General features: G+C 42.6%; 1 protein-coding gene across 7 annotated transcripts; it reads left to right on the forward strand.

Annotated features, from left to right (window-relative positions):
* Window positions 1-9,353: 9,353 nt before the first annotated feature.
* LOC148817751 (uncharacterized) lies at window positions 9,354-18,583 on the forward strand. 7 transcript variants are annotated; one of them, XM_088938481.1, is made up of 7 exons: window positions 9,354-10,477; window positions 11,319-11,484; window positions 12,123-12,276; window positions 12,464-12,549; window positions 12,828-17,180; window positions 17,810-17,966; window positions 18,293-18,583. In XM_088938481.1, exons 1-5 carry the CDS (start codon window positions 10,395-10,397, stop codon window positions 12,840-12,842), a joined length of 504 nt encoding a protein of 167 aa, XP_088794607.1. In that variant the 5' UTR covers window positions 9,354-10,394; the 3' UTR covers window positions 12,843-17,180; window positions 17,810-17,966; window positions 18,293-18,583. The 7 variants fall into 7 exon arrangements, with proteins under 7 accessions (XP_088794607.1, XP_088794613.1, XP_088794608.1 ...); XM_088938487.1 differs by lacking the exon at window positions 9,354-10,477 and adding an exon at window positions 12,652-12,717 and having other exon boundaries at window positions 11,127-11,484; window positions 12,123-12,218; window positions 12,464-12,560; XM_088938482.1 differs by lacking the exon at window positions 9,354-10,477 and adding an exon at window positions 12,652-12,721 and having other exon boundaries at window positions 11,127-11,484; window positions 12,123-12,218.
* Window positions 18,584-20,180: the final 1,597 nt, after the last annotated feature.

Here is a 20,180-nt window from a genome sequence, read left to right on the forward strand (position 1 = left end):
GCAAGCAGTCCTTGAATATTCTGGATGCCCATGGATCTTGAGCAGTTGTAAAGGTAGTGTCTAGGAGGAGGTGAGTTTTACTCTTCTATCCTGTCGTTTATGTAGAGTAGGTTAAAGATTAACTTTCCATATACATGTAGCTTTTTATAACCAGTATGTGAGCATTAATGAAGTGATATATTTTATCCTTAAGAATTGGCTTAGTGTTAGTTTTGGAAGCCTTCTGGTGACTTTCTATGTTTGAGTGTTGGTTTAATTTGAGGTGTAGGTTTTCTTATCTTCTTGGTGCTGTACTATATACTGACATGTATAGTACAAAACTGGAACTGGGAGTAAAAAATCTTACCGTTTCAAAGTGCAGAGGATCAAATCTAAATCTCTACTTCAGGTTCTGCTGTTGGAAGGGTTGACCAGGCCTTTGCTCCCAGAGGGATGACCTTTATTTGCCAGGAATGTGTAGATGTGGCACACTGTAGACTGGGTGCTTTCTCTTCTGTGAAGATCTGCTTGAGGAGTTCTTGGGTTCTAAACCAATACAACAGCTGTGTCAGGGGACTCTGTCAGAGCTACTCAGTGAGTTCTCTACCACCCAGGAGTAGAGACCGGGGTGACTGTGTGTGGGGCAGCTCTGGGCTTGACATTGCTTGATCCTCCTTCAAAGGTAGGAGCGGCTTTCTGTTCTGACTGCCACTCTGCACACCAGCTTAGGGATGGCTGTTTCTAGGAGCGCCTGAGCCATCTGGCTGGTTGAGCCATAGCTGACTGTTCCAGGCAGGAGGGGACCCTGATTTTAAAGTCTGTTTAGTTGTAGCTGCTGGGGTTCTTTGTTGGTTTTCTAGCTTAAATGAAGCGGTAAATCAGGAATGGAAGCCAAATACTGAGTGTTGTGTGAGCACTGGGAAAGATTTGGCTAAATGATTTTGCTAATGGTACCAGTGGAAAATAGAGATTGGCAGTATGTAAGATTTATTTCATGGGTGCACACATGTAACTAAATCTTACATTGACTGACTGAAATTTTGAACTGAATTAAATTTAAAAATGGGGAAACCTATGCTCCAGTCTAGTTTAAGATAGACTTCCTGATTTTAGCCCAGTGAGGCTGTGTTCTTCCCATTTCCTGCACTAAAAGCCATGCTGTCAGAGGTTTAGTGTAGAAAGGGGTGGGATGAGTTTCCAGCTGACTGGAAGTGGTATGTATTCTCTTGAGAAGGGAGAGAGCAGTATGGAAACTTACTTGTGCTGGAGGACTTCATTGTTTGTGCTCCTATTTAAACTAGTTTAGTACTGCATATTTTTGCCTTGGCTCCTGTGTATTGACCTGTGACCATACAGGATACTGTGGTAGTAAACTATTTCTATTTTTACACCTTTTGTAGTAATTTTAATGACGTGTTTAGGGAATGTTAAGCTTGCTTTTATCAATGGCTTGTTCTGTATATGTACAAGCTGTAATCTCTCCAATGGTAGAGAGCATGCTGTGGCTGGAAGGCTGAAATCAATTTTAAATGTTAAAGCTCAAACCGTTCCCCTTTTATGGAGCTCCAGTCAAGGCTGCTGCTGTTGGTTCTGAAGATGGTTAGTGTTTTTGGTTTCGTACTGCTGTGGAACCTAATTATTTTTTTGGGACGGGGGGGGAAGACTTTCTTCTCTTTTTGTAAAATAAAAACAAATGCAAACTTACTGCACCTCTTTAGGTGTGTGTTGAGGCCTTTTTTTTAAAAAAAAAACATTGTCCACCACTATTTGATGGGGTGTATACAACTTTGCAACATCTGTCAATTCTCTGTACTGAAAACTTGTTACTGTTTTTTTTTTTTCGTAGAAGTGCTGGTAGTTTTATTTAGGTGTACATTAGTTGTACTTGTATGTACCCTTTGTCCAGATGGGGGAAAAATAGTCAATGGAAGAGATCTTTTTCCTTTGTTTTAGGAAGATTTAAACTTCTTTAAATTGACCTAAAGATCTGAGTATTTGTGGGGCAGAGGGAAGCGAAGTTGAAGAATTCTCATCTCTTGCCTCGGGAAGCTTGCAAGCTAATGTCAAGGAAGAGAAGCAAGAGCATCTATGTCCTGGGTGAGCAGAACAAGGATTTTGTTTTTTTTTTCTATTTCAGCCTGTAAGGAGCCAGCATTGAAGGTTAGGATCAGTGATCCATCAGGATTGGGGTGGAGTTGAGTTGATCTGTATGGTTTGAGATGGATGCACTGAATTTGAAATGACTTTTTGGATTCATTGTTTTTTTTGTTTGGTTCTGCATGTTTATTCCAGTGAGCTGTTGACAACCATCAATGAATATTGCAAAAGGATCCAGTTTCCCTGGAAGTCTGCTGTCAATGGAAGAATGTTAAGGAAGTGGAAGGCTGTGCCTATCTTAGCTATTGCCTAAATCCCTGACCTTGGCTGCTCTGTGATGGGCAGTTTGCAGGAAATACTGGTCAGTAATCCAGTCAGCCAGAGTCTTCAATGCTGATCCAATTATTGCTCTTAACTCAAGTGCACTCTTGTGGCCAAGGTAAAGGTGAGTTTGAGGGGGAAGTAGAGGGGAGGTTCAGGTCAAGATCTTTGTGAGGCTGGTCAGCACCGGTGCTGATTGTTAATTAGATTTTAGTACAATGATCAGTGTTCCCCAATCCCTGGCAAGATGAATCCACAGTGTAGAGAAACAAGGTAGGTGAATTCTGTTCAGAGGGAGCTCACTGGCTGGCTAAAAGGATACCAGCTTTGTGGCCTGTTGTCCATTTGTGAATATTGAAGTCCCGTGCTTTGAACAGTGGGGAAAGTGAAGAGGTGCAAGCTGTCCCTAGGTTTCCTGGATGCCCATGGATCTTGGAGGAGATGGAAGGGTAGTGTCTAGAAGGACACTGTCCCTGGAGACGAGGTGGGTTTCCCCCCCCCTTAACTTACTCCAAATCTGTGACCCCTTAATTTTGTACTTGTGTAATCCTTTTTTGTTATGGATGAAAAGCTCCTTTTGGAGTAGTCTGTTAAGCACTTGGATATCTTCTGGTGGCAAATGTCATGGTTTTTAATGTGTTAAACCTTTTTTGGCTTTCTTTCTGGGTTTGTTCCCTGCTTGGTTGAAGCTCTCCTACACTTTCGTGCACTGAACTGGCTGTCATTCTGGCTCAAAGACTGAATTACTGCATTGTATGTGATTTATTTCATGGGTGCACACATGTAAGTAAATCACATTGGATGCACTGCAGTACAACAGTGACTTGGCACACTGCAGACTCCTTACTGGTTGAGGCTCTGAGGAGACGGCATGTCAGCCAGGTTCTCTTGATGGGTGTCGGCACAGGAACTGCTCTCTTCACAGGAGAGGAACTGCACTGGATCCTTTCTCTGTGGCTAGAGCCCTGGACTGGGGGTTTTCTTTGCTCTCTACGCTTTCTCTGTTGGTTTGTCCTGGACGGGTGCTGCACTGTGAACATTTTAGCAGTTTAGTACAAAACTGGATCTGGGATGAAGCTTCCTTACGGTTTCTAACAAGTGCAGAGATCTCGGTCTAAATCCTTCTCTCTATTTCAGGGTCCCTGCTGTCAGAAGGGATGAGCAGGCCTTGGGTCCAGAAGGACTTATCATTTGAATGTGACAACATGCAGGGGTGTCAGTTGTACTTATCTGTGATGGAGTCTGATAGTGGAATCTGTTACTCTGTGCCCATATAGAGGTAGGAGATGTGAGCTCTCAAGGCAAATGGACACCTCCGGCTCAAATCTTTTGGTTTTACATGCATTGTATCGGTTTAAAACTGGTTTGAATCAAGTTGGTAGTGCCAGCTCACTCCAGATAAATTTTTCAAACCTAAGACCTCTGTCCTAAAGTCTCTTGCTCAGCAGTTTCCATGCTAATTCTTGGGACCATAAAGTGCTGCATGTAATTAAGTCATATATGCAAATGAATCGTTGTCTGTACTGGTTAATATTTCTGCTTTACTTCAAGTATGTTTCAGATATCGTACCTTTCTCTAGTCTTCCCAAGCTGAACACATGGTTAAGTAATTTGTTCCTCCAGTCTTATTTTATTTTAAATAAAGGTTAATTTCCTTTTTAGTTAAAGATAACCAATGGATTAATAGTGGTGGGATAGTTTTCTACAGTTGATTGTAATCTATTAATTATCCAAATCTCATCTGATTAACAGATGAGGTGGTAAGTGCTAGTTTAGTCATTGGAAGCAGTTGTGTTGAATTGGAAACAGTGGGGGTGTGGAGGTGGGACACTGAGCCCAGGTTGGGATTGGCTCCTGTTAATCGCCCTGAGGAGTTTTATAAGGCAGCCCTGGAGCCAGTGTGTTCTCAGCTGCAGCAGGTGAAGACACTCCTGTGATTGTGGTGGTTTTTGGCTTTTAAAATGTTGGTTTTACTGCGGTAGGTAAATGTACTGGCTTCTTTTGAGATTTTAATCTAAAATTTTCTAGGTTTGCAAGCCAGTGTAATCATTTACTGTAGCCCTGAGCTTTATTGGATGAAAATCAAGCGTTTTGTTTTAGTGATCTGTTAATTTTTATACTGGTCTATCAATAGGTTTGTAGTTTTGTGCTTTTTTTCATTCAGTTTATTAGTATCCTGTACAACAGTCAATACACAGGAGCTGTGGTGGTAAAGGTGTTAATTTGGGTAAGTGGTTGTTGAATTTTCAGAGGAGTTTCTAGTCATTGGGGAATGTGAGACTTGCTTTTATTTAGGGTTTGATCTGTATGTGTACAGGCTGTAATCTCCCAGCTGGTAGAATGCATGAAGTGGCTTGAAGGTTTAAATCCATTGGTTGTGGCCCATCACTAGGTTGAGTGTTACTTGTGCTTTTGAGTTGCAATTGTTCTGAATGTTTAAGCTCTAAAACCTTTTCAGTCCAGGCTGCAGCTGTTTGGTACTGAACATGGTTAGTGTTTTGGTCTTGTACTACTGTGGATCTCAAGATACTTTTTAGAAAACATTTGTAGGAGTGTCTAGTCACTGTGCAATGTGAAGTTTAGTTTTATAAATGGTTTGCTTTGTATTTGTACAAGCTGTAGTCTTCCTGATCTGACAGAAAGGCTTTAATCCTTTCACAGTGGTTTATCAATGTGTAGCAGGTGACTTTTTTTGGGCAAGTTGTAATTCTGATTTTACACATCTAGGTTTTGCATCAAGCTGGAATTAAGCTCTTAAATTAAGAGAAATTACCTGGTGCTGCAGTAAATGTAGTGGATGACATTTAGCTTTTTTTAATGAGATTATTTAATGCTCTCAATTCTACACCAGTGTCAATTCTTTGTACTCTAAACTAGTAACTCTTTTTAGAAGTGGTGGTGGATTTTGTTACATTAGATATAAAGTATATTCTATCACATGATAAAAGCCCTGTAAACCTGGGTTATTGGCAAGTGGAATAAGCAAGCTAGAGAATGTTGGTTTAGTTCTACAAATGTTCTCCGTCTTTTGCTTTTGTAACCCATTCGAACAGTTTTAACCTGTTTCAGTCCGTATCCTTGCTAATGTCATGTGTTTGTAGCAAGAGCATCTGTCTTGGGTGACCAGTGCAAGGATTTGGGTTTTCTTGTTTGGGCCAGTGTTTATGGATAGGCTCTGATCAGTCAGGGTCGAGGGTGGAGTTGATCCGTTTTGGGATGGATGCACTGAATTTGAACTTGTTGAATTAATCTTGTTTGCTAGTGACAACAGTCATGGAGTATTGCAATAACATATTCCCTGGAAGTCTGCTGTGTCAATGGAAGAACTATACACTAGCTGAAGTAGCTTCAGTAATTGCATGAATCGCTGACTTTGGCAGCGCTGCAATGGACAGTTTGTAGGAGTGACTGTTGATCACTGCTTGTGGTCCACGTCTGAGAAGAGGTAACTGGTATTGTGTGGATAAGGCTGAGGTGATGCTCAGCCAAGATTGTCAAGCCTCTGCATACAGTGGACAGTAAGCCAATCATCCCACTGCATGAAGTCCCTGGCCCCCTGTACACACAGTGTGGAGTGACAGGCCTGGAGAATCCTGTTCAGAGGAAGCTCACTGGCTGACAGAGTACCAGCTGTGACCTGGTGATGCCCTACCGTGAGTATTGAAGTTTTCCACATTAAACAGTGGAGAGCAAAGACATGCTGAAAGCTGTCCTTAAATTTCCTGGATGCCCATGGGTCTTGGAGCAGTTGTGGTTATCGTCAAGGAGGACACTGTACCTGGAGCAGAGGTGAGTTTCACTCTTCTCCTGTCTAACCTAATCCAAACCACATTTGATGCTCTATAGGCTGCAAAGGAACAAGTAATAGGTTTATTCCATGCTGAAAAAAAGAAGAGGAACACAACGTTTTGGCCGTGGAGCCTTCTTCAGCCTTCTTCAGGAGCCTTCTCCACACCTGAAGAAGGCTCCACGGCCGAAACGTTGTGTTCTTTCTTCTTTTTTTCAGCATGGAATAAACCTATTACTTGTTCCTTTGCAGCCTATGCATGCTGACGCAGCTACCCACCTGAACTACTTTGATGCTCTATAACCATTTAGTATTGGCGAGTGGCAAGTTTCATTTTCTGATGTCCTTTCATGTTTCAGTCCCTCATTTGTAAGAATTTTATAATGGAGGAAAAGGTACTTTTGGTGTAGGCTTAATGTTAAACTCTTGGACCTCATTGTCAACATGCTATCCATTTAGAAATGAGGTGTAATTTTGGATTTGTCTTGTCTGTCTTTTGGGTGATGTTTGCTCCTTGATTGGGTGAGGCACTGACGTGCACTTGACTGGCTGTCATTCTGGCTCTCAAAGACTAAATTAGTGCTTTGTATGTGATTTATTTCATGGGTGCACACACGTAAATGAATCACTTTAGTTCAATTGTGACTTGATGAATCGGACTCCTGGCTGGTTACAGCTCTGAGGAGACGGCGTGTCAGCCAGGTTCTCTTGATGGGTCTTTGCACAGGAACTGCACTTGCTCCCCTGTGGCACAACAGTGGACTGGGGGGTTTTCTTTGCTCTCTGCAGGGTGTTGTCCTGTTGGTTTGACTTTGGACCCTGTTGGTAGTGAAAATGCAGGGTTGACTATTTCTAAGAAAGGTAGAGGACTTGGGCTAAATCCTTCTCTCCATTTCAGGCTCTCTGCTGCCAGTAGGGATGAGAAGGCTTGTGCTCCTGAGGGAGGACCTTTCATCACCAGGAGTGGAGTGCAGATGGGGCCAGTCTCTTTCTGTGAAGGTCTACTGGAGGAGTGGGGAGCTTTTTCCAAGTCTGAATGTCATTGATAACATCAGAGGATTCAGGTTTGACTACAATGTGTACAGTAGCTACATGGGGAACATTTTCATTGGCTACAGTACATACACCTGGGTATTCTGGGTTCACGTACAATTGTGTAGACTGTTGTATGGGGTATAATTTATGTGTACTGGACAGATGGCTTTTGGCATGGGACATAGTGTTGTATGACAGAAACCCTTGGCTACTTCTAGTTTGTACTTGAAGTTGAAAGACCCTGTAATCAGGGTTAGAGATGCAGGACAATCTGAAAGCAAAGCATTCTTTAGTTTACTGCATGGAAAACTGAATATTTTGAGAATCTTTGATTTTGCAACTAATTAACTGTAGCAATCTGTTAGTCATCTTCAGTATTCAAGCCAGTGTTGTGATGCAAGATAGTGATGTTGAAATACTTTTTTTACACCGTGTATTCCAATGAGCAGGTGACAGCTGTCAGACTGAGAATGGGGGAGTAGGAAGCATTACTGCTGGTGAACTTGGGCTGTGCCGAGTGAACAATGTGAGCAGAAGGTAAGCAAAGGAGAGATTCAGGTCATTGTGAGGAGAGCTTTTAAAGTTGGGAGCAGCCTACACAGCACAACCTGGTCCCCTCTATGTGGAAGATGGGAGTGGTAAGTTCTGTTTCTTTTACAGTTGGTGCACTTGGCAGTGGTTGAAGACAAGATGCTCCTGGTCTCAAGAGAAGAGTGTTGGTGTTTTGGTCTCTGGAATGTTTCTGTGATTTAGGGTGGAATGCTGTGATTTGTGCTCCCCAGTCCCTGCCCACCTGAATGCAAACAGTGCTGATGGACGCCTTGTTTGGAGATGAGCTTCCATTGAATAGTATTGGCCGTCTGAAAGGATATTGGGAGTGTTCTGTGAGTATTAAACACTTGGGAAGGTTGTGTAGAACATTGTCTAATCATTGAGTTTTGACATTTTGCAGCTTGTGACTGTGGTTCTCTACACTTTCCCCAATCAAAGATGACTGAAATATCAAACTATAGTTTGATTAAAAGCATCTTGTTTATATGGAGTCAGGTGTGAGTGTCTTGCTAGCAAATTCCAAATGCATTTTCAGTTTTGTACTAGGCTTAGTTTGGAGATTCACTGTGCAAGTTTAGCTTCCTGTTTAACAGGGTAAATATGTGGAACTGTAGGTTTCTTTCTTGTAGGCTTTTGTTTTGGCGATGTTTCTTGCTTAAGCAGTTGTAGCACCAGCAGCCTCCTCCTCTTGAGATTCCTTGGAGATGGGTTCAAAATGTGAAATACCAAGTCAGGAGACCCAGTAGATCAGTGAGATCCTTACCACTCCAGAATAGACTGGGGAGGCTGTGTGGGGCAGCTGTGGGCTTGACACCACCCTCAAAGGTAGGAGCGGCTTTCTTTTCCGACTGCTCCTCTGCACACCAGCCTTTTGATGGCTGTTCCCAGGAGCACCTGAGCCACCTGGCTGGTTGAGCCAAAGTTGACTTTGTTCCAGGTAAGGGGGGACTCTGATTATGTAGCCTGCAGCTGCTGGGGTTCTTTGTCGGTTTTTTAGCCTTCATGGTAAAGTGTCACTAGCATAAGTACTGGTTAATCAGGGGACGGAAGTCAAATACTGAAAGTGTTGTGCAAGCACTGGGGAGGATTTGGCAAAATTGTTTATGGTATGACTGGAAAATTAGTGAATTTTCAGTATGTAAGATTTATTTCATGGGTGCACACGTGTAACTAAATCTTACATTGAAATTTTAGAAGTGAATTTAGTAAATTTAAAGGGGGAACTAAGCCAAGTATGGCGTCTTCCTGATTACCCAGTGAGACTGTATTCTGTGAATGTCCACCACAATCAATCCTGTCAGGTTTAGTGCACAAAGGGGAGTGAGTTTCCAGCTGATTAGAAGTGGTTGTGTACTGTGCCTTGTGAGGGAGAGAGCTACATGAAGACTGTCAGAGGACTTTCTTATTCTGGATGTGTACTTTAACCATGAGCACAAAATGTTATTGGTGTAAAACTGGCTGTGAAACTTGGTTAAGTGGTTCTGCTGATCTTTTAGAAAACCTTTTTAAAGAAGCTTCTAGTCATTGGGGAATGTGAGGCTTAGTTTGACCATGGGTTAATCGGTATGTGTTCAAAGTGTTATCTCCATGATAGTCAAGTGTGTGATCCAGTTTCAAGTACTGTGCTTTTGTTTCAGTTGTTTAAAATGTTCAAGCTCTAAAGCCTTTTCACCTTGGTTAAGGCTGTAGCTGTTTGGTACTGAAGATGGATAGTGTTTATATCTCATACTGCAGTGGATCCTTGCTGTTTTGGAATTTTGTTCTTTTTGCAAAACCAGAAGAGGCTTGTCTCAAATTGAGTTTAAGGCAAAAGTTCTGCTGCACTAGGTATGCACTTTTAGGGTCTCTTTTAAAAAGATTGGATTTCAATTACTATTTTATTTGGACATGCAGCTTTGCGTAATCAGTTCTGTATTTTGGTAGTGGTGGTTGGATTTTAAGGATGGGTAAGTTGAGCTTGAATGTGCAATACTTCTACATGGTGAACTACTGTAAATGGATTTGGTAACAATCATGTATCTTTGTTATAAGGCTCAGTTGGTTAAGCTAGAGGTTTTTAATTGGTTGTCTCAAATTTTCTACCTTTCTTGCTTTTGAAACTGATTTGACTAGTTTTCATTTCTGGTTTCAGCCAGTATCCAAGCTAATCTCAAGGAAGTGAAGCAACAGCATCTAAGTCCAGCATGAGAACTGGCCTGGAGTATTGCAACAAGATCCAGAACTGTCAAAATGTTAGTGGTGTCTGTCTCAATGATGCCATGCTCTATGATGGTCTAGCTCAGAAGAAAGGAGGCTAGCTTTGTCCTGAATAAGGTGAGGCGATCCACCTGCTTCAAGTTCTCATCTACAAAAACTCCAGAGCCTCTGAAAAAGTGTGGAAATGGTGGGTAAACCGATCATCCCACTGCCTGACGTTCTTGGGCCGTTACTAGCATCTTTTGGTGTGGATATGCATTTGCTCTCACCCTTATCTGTGCACTTTTGAGGCCTAGGTACAGGTGGGTTTGAAGGTAAGTAGAGGAGGTGCAAGTGTAGCTGTTTTTCCTGTGATGGGTCAGCAGTGATGCAGATTTGTGATTTTGATTATAGTTCAATCAGTGTTTTGCAGTTCCTGGCCAGCTGAATGCACAGTGCAGTGACAGGCTTGGAGAACCCTGCTCAGAGGATGCTCACTGGATACAAGCTGTACCCTGTTGATGCCCATTGGTAAGTATTGAAGTCTGTGGTTTAAACCGTGGAAAGCAAAGAGGTGCTGCAAGTAGTCCTTGAATTTCCTGGATGCACATGGATCTTGGAGCAGGTGCAAGGGTGGTGTAATAGAGGACATGTCCCTGGAGCAGAGGTGAGTTTCACTCTTTTTTTTTTTCCTGTCTAACCTTATCCATAGCAAACTTGATGCTATATGACCATTTAGCATTTGCTTGTCAGAAGTGTTTACTGAAGGATGAAAAGCTTCTTTTGGAGTAGGCTACATGTTAAGCTCTTGGACCTCTTCTGGTGGATAATGTCACACTTTAACATGCTGAACATTTACACTACGTTTCTAGAGGTGAAGCTTTATTGGGCTTTCTTCTGGGTAATTTTTCTTCCCTGCTTGGTTGAGGTATTTGTATACTAATGTGCACTTAACTGGCTGTCCATTCTGGCTCTGTAAGACAATTACTGCTTTGCATCTGATTTATTTCATGGGTGCACACATGCAAATAAATCAGTTTAGATGCACAGCAGTACAATAGTGATGTGGCACACCAACAGCCTCCTCCACTGTAGACTCCTTGCTGGTTACAGCATATTGGCCAGGTACTCGTGATGGGTGTTGGCACAGGAACTGCTCTCCTCACAGGGAAGGAACTGCATTGGATCCCTCCCCTGTGGCAAGAGCCCTGGACTGAAGGTTTTCTCTTGGCTCTCTGCAGGGTGTTTTCCTGTTTTATCCTGGACAGATGCTACAACAAACACTTTACAAGTTTAGTACAAAACTGGAGCTGGGAGTAAATGTTCTTGCGGTTTTCCAAGTGCAGAGGATCATGCCAAAACTGTCTACTAGGTTTTATGCTGCCGGGAGGGTTGACCAGACCTTTGCTCCCGGACGGATGACCTTTCATCACCAGGAGTGGAGTACAGTCTCTGGGATCTTTAGCAAGATCTGCTGGAGGAATGGGGTGCTTGTTCAAAGGCTGAAAGTCAATGGTAACATCAGAGGATCTCGTCAGGTGAGTGGGTGTAGCGAGCCTTTCTGCCCAGTAAGAGAGATGGGGCATCTTGAGAATACTGGTTACATGGGGTACTTCATTTTTCATTGGGTACATTTGGGTACTCTGGCTATGTTGGGTCATTTGGCTACATAGAGTATATTGGGCAGGCAACATTTGGCATGTGCATAGGAGTTGCAGCAATGGTGTAGTACATGTGTAGATTCAACTTTTCTTTTGCCTACTTATTTTTGCACTTATAATGGACTTGAAAGACCCTAATATCTGGGTTGGAGGAATGTGGGACAATATGAAAGCCTTGTCTTTAGTTCATTTCATGGAGAACTGAGTATTTGATAGTCTTTAATTTTAACTGATCTTGGAAGAGAAGCAAGAACAATTTGGGTTTTGTCTCTTTGGGTCAGTGAGATGAGTATTTGAGGGTGGGGTCAGTTGTGATCAGTCAGGGTTAAAGGAAGGATTAAGCTGATGTTGAATTAATTTTTTACACTACATGCATATTCCAGTGACCTGGTGACACCTGTCAGATGGAGTAATTCAAAAGGGTCACGAGCTTCCCTGGAAGTTGGCTGTCAGTAGTATAAAGGGAGATGAAGGCTGCCTTCTTACTGAACTTGATTTGTTTTCATTGGTTGCAGATGTATCGGTCCCTCACCTCATGTGAGCGTGATGCCAACCTACAAGATTGCCCAGCTCTGGGACAAGGAGCCTGCATTTGGTCAGATGAAGTTAAGGTGGTACATCTGCAAGAACCTGTGACTCTACATGCGCATTCCAGCAGATTGGAAAAGTGTAAATACTGGTGATGAGTAAACTTTTTATCCCACTGCCTGATTAGTTTACTCCCAACTCATCTTGCATTTTTAGTATAGGTTGTTCAAACAGTTGTTTAAGATGTTATCCTTGTTTGATCTTTTTGGCATCAATGTCAAAAATGATTGAATGGGGGGGGTTCTGATTTTTCTTTATTTTCCACAAGGTGCTGTTTTCCCAGATCTGTCTCAGTGGGGAGCAAGGAGTGCTTACTGCTTGGGAAGTGGACTTGGGCTTCCCTCAGTGAACAAGGTGAGTTGAAGGTAAGTAAAGGGGAGATGCAGGTCAGTGTGAGGAGAGTTTTTAATGTTGTGTGGAGGAGGGAAATGGACATTCTGTGTTTTGTCCTTACAGTTGGTGCACTGAGAGGCAGCTGTCAGAGATGGGATGGTTTTCAGCCCCTGGTCTCAAGAGAAGAGTGTCGGTATCTGTCAATTATGTTTACAGAACAGCCTCTCTCAATGAGGCTAGACCATGGTGGTGCTGAGTGGTATGAATGACTTGTGAATGTTTCCACTTTTTTTTAAAAGAGTGGAATGCCATGATGGGTGCTCCCCAGTCCCTGCCCACCTGAATGCAGACATGGAACAGTAATGGCTGTCTGAAATGCATCAGGAGTGTGATCTAATTCCTTTCTGTGAGTATTGAAGTCCCGCAGATGGAACACCAGAAAGCAAGGAGGGGTTTGAAGCTGCCCTTGCTGAATCTGCTGGGCAGCTGTGGATGTAGGAACACATGCAAAGGTAGTCATGCAGGACATTGTCCCTCTAGCATTGGTGAGTTGTGTCCTTTTAGTTTCTGTTCTTTGATTTGGGAAAGTGTCGAGATGTTCAAGTTGGTCATTATACTCATATAGAGGTATATGGTGTAACAAAATGCTATATAACTAGCTCTTGGATGGTAAGTAGTACAAAAAAGAAGCAATGTGCAAAATCATGCATCAACTATTAAATAAAGGATCTAATGTTATGGGGAGTGAATTTCTTGACATGTGAGGTTGAGGTAGATTTCAATGTGTATTTGAGCTTTAAGAGAAGGTACAGTGAGGGTTCAGATCATGGGTGAGAGGCTGGCAGTTTAATAGTGTGGGGGTAAAAACTGAGTTTGGTAATCTGGGCCTGAGTGCTCTGGTACCGGTTTCTGGATGGTAGAGGGTCAAATGCTCTTCTTGCTTGGGTGTGTGGAGTCTTTGCTTGCAGCTTTACTCAAGCACAGTCTGTCATAAATGGACTGGGCAGTTTTCACCACCTGTTGTAGGGCTTTGTGGTCGGCAATACTGCAGATGCAACTTGTCGGTGTACTTTCTGTTGTGCATCTGTATAAGTTGGTGAGGTTCTGGGGACATCTTGGCCTTCTTCAACAGTCTTTGGAAATGCAGGCTCTGTTGTGCTTTCTTAATCAGACTGGTGGACAATGGACTTGGCACACACCCCTGGGGGACCCCAGTGTTCAGAGTTTGTGTGCTGGAGGTGTGGTTTCCAAGCCTGACAGCCTGGGGTCTGCCTGTCAAAGTCCCAAATCCCATTGCAGAGGATGGTATTGAGACCCAATGCACTGAGTTTCTTGTTTCTGGAATGATGTTAAAAGCTGAGCTGAAGTTGGTGAATTTTTTTATTTTTATTAATCCAGAAGGGATAGGGCAGTGTGTATGGCAATGAAAACTGTCATCTGTGGATCTGTAGGTACGGGTTTAGTTTCGGGAATGGTGTCCTTAATGTGCCCCATGACAGCCCTTGAAACACTTTACCATGATGGTTGTTGGCGCCACCGTGTGGTAGTCATTAAGGCATGTTACTGTGGTTTTCTTTGGTATTGGGATGATGGTGGTTGTCTTGAAGCAGGTGGGGACTACAGCTTGGCCCCAAGACATGCTGAAAATGTCTGAATACACTTGGCGGTTGATTGGTTTAGGTTCTGAGCATGTGACTGGGAATGATATATTGGGCCTTGTGCGTGTTTACTTTTAGCAGAGATCTCCTCCACATTTGCAGACTGCGAGAGCACCTGGTTGGTCGCAGAGGATGCAGTTCTGTTGAGTGGATTCAAACTGAGTGTAAAAGGTGTTGAGCTTGTTGTGCAGGGAGGCATCATGGGCAGGTGCACAGATGTTTTCTTTTGTAGTCTATACCGTCCCACATGCGTGTTGGGTCATGAGTGCTGAAGTGTTCCTCTAATTTTTGTTTAAGTGTTTTTTGCATGTTTAATACCTTTCTTTAGATTGATCCCAGCTGACTTGAGTTTTGATTTATTGCCTAATTTGAATGTTTCATACCTTGCTTTGATTAGGTTGTGAACCTCTATGGTTTCGGTTTAGAAAAAGTTAATTTTTTTTAGTGTTCCACTGCCAGCACGTCTTGATGTAGCTAGTGACTAATGCATTTTCCTATGTCTGTGTGTGATCCCTGTGTGGCTGCCATTCTGACTGCTAGTTTTGCTTGCCTGCACAGTTTACTGTACGTGGGGAGGAGAGACTGATCTGAGCAGTGTATAGTACTTCTAGTGCTTCCTTGTCATTTGAGCTGGGGGGAGGGAATGTAGATGGTGATAAGTTGTAAATGCCCTCAGCAGATTATTGAAAATCTAGAGTGGCTGAGCAGTGTTTTGTGATGGTAGATGCATTGTTGCACCACACGTTAATAAAAATGCATATATCCTCGCCTCTGGTTTTACCAGACTCTGCAGTTCTGTCCACGTGGAAGGCAGAAAACCCGTCTAGGTGCATCGCCTAATTCTGTGTCGGTACTCTTTTGGTGAATACATGAGTCCAGAGTCACAGCTGAAATTGACAACTAGTGTAAAGCTACTGGCTCCTTTATAATTAGGAAAGAAGTTTATACAAAATGTTTAAATGCCTTTTCAATTTTGGATGCGGCTCATGTTTGTGACGTTTGGTGGGCAATTTAAGCTTCCTTAAGACTAAATGTGCAAAATGTAACTGTTGGTCTATTTTTCTTGGTAATAGTTGTCTTTCTTGGTGAAGCACTGTTTCACTTCACTGGCTGTCTTTCTGGCTTTTGAAAGATTTATTTCATGGGTGCATATTGAAGTAAATCACTCCAATATAAGAGACTTGGCACACCAGCAGACTCCTTGTCATGTCAGCCAGGTTCTGTTGATGGGTGGTGGCACAGGCACCGCACCTGAGCCCTGGACTGGGGGTTTTCCTGTTGGCTTGTTTTGAATGAACAAAGTTTGCTGTGGAAATGTTGGCTTGAATGTTTCTAAAGTGCAGAAGATCAAGTCTAAATCTCCACCTGAGTAACTTGCAGATGTGGTACACTCTAGACTAGGATTGCAGCTGGGGTTCATTGTAAAGATTAAGTTGCCCTAAAACCAAAAGAAGAAAGAGAACACAACGTTTCGGCCGTGGAGCCTTCTTCAGGTGTGAGCACCTGAAGAAGGCTCCACGGCCGAAACGTTGTGTTCTCTTTCTTCTTTTTTTCAGCATGGAATAAACCTATTACTTGTTGCTTTGCAGCCTACGCATGCTGACGCAGCTACCCACCTGAACTACTAAAACCAAAATGTTTTCATTGAAAGCAAGGTTGTCTGTTTTAGTGCAGAAAGGGGAGGGATGAGTTTCCAGCTGTCTGGAAGTGGATGTGTGCTGTGCTCTGTGAAAAGGGAGGGCTGCATGAAAACTGTAATGCTTTTGTTGGAGGACTCTCGTTGTTTGTTTTCTTTTAAACAATTGCAACTGCTACAGTAAGTTTTTTTTGTTCTATGTATAATATACCAAATTGTGTGTAGTTTTGCCCTGAGTATCCTGTACAGCAGTCATAGGAGATGTGGCTGTAAAAGTGTGAACTCGGGGAAAGTGGTTGTTGAACCTTTGTTTTCAGAGGAGTTTCTAGTCACTGGGGAATGTGAGGTTTGGTTTTATGAAGAGTTTGATCTGCATGTGTACAGGCTGTAATCTCCCTGCTGGTAGAATGCATGTAGTGGCTCAAAGATTTAAATCCATTGGTTGTGGCCCATCACTAGGTTTTGAGTTATTTTTGCTTTTGAGTTTGTTGTTTTGAATGTTTAAGCTTTAAAACCTTTTCAGTCCAGGCTGCAGTTCTTTGGTACTGAATATGGTCAGTGTTTTGTCTTGTACTACTGTGGATCTCAAGAGTATTGGGGCACATTAAATTGTTCTTTATGTAAAACCAAAATTTAATTTGGTCTTTAAAAGGCACATTACTGCATCCCTAGGTATGTGTTAAGAAAGCCCAAATTTCAACCACTACCTGATTGGATGTACGACTGAGAATTTGACTTAATACCAGGGTGATTTTATTTAAAATTTGTTTGACTGTCTTGTCTACATGGAATACAACTGTAAATGGATTTGGTCATCCCTGTTTACCTGGGTTTTCGGACAGTAGAATCTAAGCTAGAAGCTTTTAGCTCAATTTTGAGGGAGGAGTTGAGTAGGTCACTTATGTTTGCAGATGGATGCACCTGGGATCTGAACTACTTGAATGCTTTGTTTTGTGCTGTATGTGAATTTCAGTGAGTTGGTGACAATTAAGATGGAGTTTTGAACTGAATCCAGAGATTCTTTGGATATCTTCTATTGAAAGAGCAGAACTACAAAGAAGCTGACAGTTGTCTTTTTGGTTACTGCCTGAATTGCTGAACTTGTCTACTGTGATGGAGAGCTTGCAGGAGTCACTGTCTTAACACGGGTACATGCCACCATGCTGTTGATGGGGAGCTCAATGGCTGGCTAAAAGGATACAATCGGTTTGATTTGATGCGAGTATTGAAGTCCTGCGCTTTTAACAGTGGAGAGTGAAGAGATGTTTTGCAGGTTATCCTTAAATTTCGTGGCTGCCTATGGATCTTGGAGCAGTTGCGAAGCAAGGATCTCGGAGGATTTTGTTCCTGGAGCAGTGGTGAGTTTCACTTTTGTTTGTCTAATCCATGTCCAAATCAAATGAATTTTTAATTTGTCCTTGCGTGCAAGAAGTGTTTTGAAGGTTGACAAGCTGCTTTTGGGTTAGGCCTAGTTTTGAGCTCTTGATGTGATGCTTTAATGTGCTAAACATTGAGTCATAGTGGTGTATTTTTTCTTTTGGCTTTTTTTCTGGCTCATTTTTCCTCCCTGTTTGGTTGAGGGATTTGTAAACTCATGTGCATTTGAGTGGCTGTCATTCTGGCTCTGGAAGATGGAATTACTGCTTTGTATGTGATTTTATTTCATGGGTACACATGTAAATGAATCACTTTAGATGCATAGCAGTACTATGGTGACTTGGCACACCAGCTGCTGTCTCCAGTGTCGAGTCCTTGCTGTAGACGGCACGTCAGCCAGGTTCTCTCGATGGGTGTTGGCACAGGAATTGCTCTCCCTGGGGAGGAGCTGCAGTGGATCCTGCGACAGGAGCCCTGGACTGGCGGGTTTTCTCTGCAGGGTGTTTTCCTGTTGGTTAGTGTTACACTGTATGTTGGGGAGTGGAAATGCTGGCTTGACTGTTTCTAAGAAGTGCAGAGGACTTTGTCTAAATCCTTCTCTCCGTTTCAGGCTCTCTGCTGCCAGACGAGATGAGCAGGCTTGTGCTTCAGAGGGAGGATCTTTCATGACCAAGAGCACAGATGGGGTTGGGCTCTGGGATGTTTCTGTGAAGATCTGCCGGAGGAGTGGGGTGCAAGTTAAAAGCTGCATCAGAGGATCGAGTTGGGTGAGTTTCTTCCCCCTCCTAGGAGGCGTGATGGAGCATTTTGGGTATGCTCTGGGTGTATGTTGGTTTGAGGTACATTTTGTGTAGACTGCATATTGTGACATAAAGTCCAGTGAGTTTATTGGTTAGGCAGCTGTTGGCATGTGCATGGGAGTCATGTAGTACATTTAGAAAACTTTTCTTACGGTTTGTTGCTCTTTTAATGGACATGAAAGATACTGTTATCAGAGAAATGTGGGAGAATATGAAAGCCTTGCATTTTTAATGAATTTGATATTTGGTTTTGTAACCTACGTTAACTGCTTCAATTTGTCTTTCGTGTCAAGCTGAAGACCTAGGCGGACAAGGAAATGGATCTATGTCCTTGGTAAGCAGGCAAGGAAAAACTGGCTTGAGGGAAGGGATAAGTTAACTGTCTGTTTTGGGATGTAATTTGAGAACTTGTGTGCAGATGTTGAAATGCTTTAATGCAGATATTGGCGATGGACTTTTCCCCTGTGGTAGGAGCCCTGCACTGTGGGTTTTTGCTTTTGCACATTTCAGGGTGGTTTTCTGTTGGGTTTGTTCTGGAATTGTGTAGCACTGAACTGATCATTTTGGTCAAAATGGGTGTTGGGAGTGGGAATGTAGACTGGACTTTCTGACTAGTGCAGAGGACTCAGTCTAGCTTTTTTTTCTTTAGGTTCTCTGCTGTCAGGGGGTGACCAGGCCTTTGCTGCCGAGAGAGGACCTTTAACAGGATGGGAGCCCAGATGTAGCAGACTGAGATCCATCTGTGAAGATCTGCCAGAAGACTCGTGGGCCTGTTTTGATTTTGGAAGACTATGGCTACGGAGGAGCATCGATACTGCTGTACAAGTTCCTAATGACAAGCGAAGAATGAGGGGGAGGCCTTTTGTGGGGTGGAAAGAGGTTCAGGTGGTGCATGAAGCTATAAATGAATCTCTGCAAACTGGTCTTGTAAAGGCTGTTTGCATCTTGGATTGTAACTTGAGCACCTGAGCCACCTGGCAGGGAGGAGACAAAGTGACTTCCAGTGTGGGAATGGAGAAAGCTTAGTTTTGTAGCTTGGGAACCATTTTGTAAATTATGGGCCATTTGAAAAGCAGAGTTTGAGAGTCTAAGGTCAAGCAATGATTTATTTGCATGGGTGCACACATGCACATAAATCTTGCATTGGCTTTAGAGTAAATTGAATTGAGCCCCTAAAGTAGAAATTAGTAAAAGGAGTAGTTATGCCATCCACTCATGTGGGGAAAAGAGGCATTGGTTTAGCTGAAAGTTGCTCTTTTTTCATACCTGCACAGAAAGCACTTTTGTCATGGGGGGGGGGGGGGATTTGTGTTCTGTTTTGTGGATTTGTAAGTACTTTGCTAGACAATGTTCTCCTGTATTGAATGTATTTTTGTCTGTATGGTGGCATAATAAAACTTGCTAATGTACCAAATCTGTTCTTGTGTTTATTGCATGTTGATTGTGGTTGTACAAGGTGCTGTTCTTATATTGAATACATACTGGCACTGGATCTGCTTTTCCCTGCATTGCTGTACTTGGACATTTTACACCCTAAATGAGTTTTTGATTTCAGTTTTTTACTACTCGGGATTTAGGTTACACTCTGTGTACATTTGGTGTAGGTAGTGGATGTTTTTTTTATGGATCTAAGTATTGGTTTACAGTCACAAACTTGGTATTTTATGTTTTTTGAGAATCTAGGTGAGTTTTAAGGTATATTTAGCCATTGATGGTGTGAAGCACAGAACTGAAATGCTGCTTTGGGTTTATGAAGAGTTTTAAATTACCGCTGGGTGGCTTTGGATTAGTTCAGTTGTGTAGAAAGGAATATGCACAGATACGGTGGTGTCCAGTGTGAAGGCAGAGTCCTGGTGAAGGGTGACCTCTTGGCTTCCAGCTCACGAGCCCCAGTTGGATGGGTCCTATAAAGGTAGTATTTTGTCCCCGTGTGGTTTGTGTTTTAATGTTAAGTTCTATACTTTGGCTGTTGTCCCTTCCCACTGGTTCATTAATTCATCCATCTTTGCTGTTTTGACATCTTTAATGAAACTCGACCAATCTGATCTCGGCTTATTCAGTATTTAACTTGGTGGTTTTCAGAATGTAGGGGTATTTTGGTTCCGTTTTGCTTTGTGTGCTTTTTTGTATAGCTTTGGCTTTGTGGAGGTGTTTTGTACTTTGTTTATCCTTTATTTTGCG

This window comes from Atractosteus spatula, chromosome 20, assembly GCF_055471065.1.
Source record: "Atractosteus spatula isolate fAtrSpa1 chromosome 20, fAtrSpa1.hap1, whole genome shotgun sequence".
Lineage (NCBI taxonomy): Eukaryota > Metazoa > Chordata > Actinopteri > Semionotiformes > Lepisosteidae > Atractosteus > Atractosteus spatula.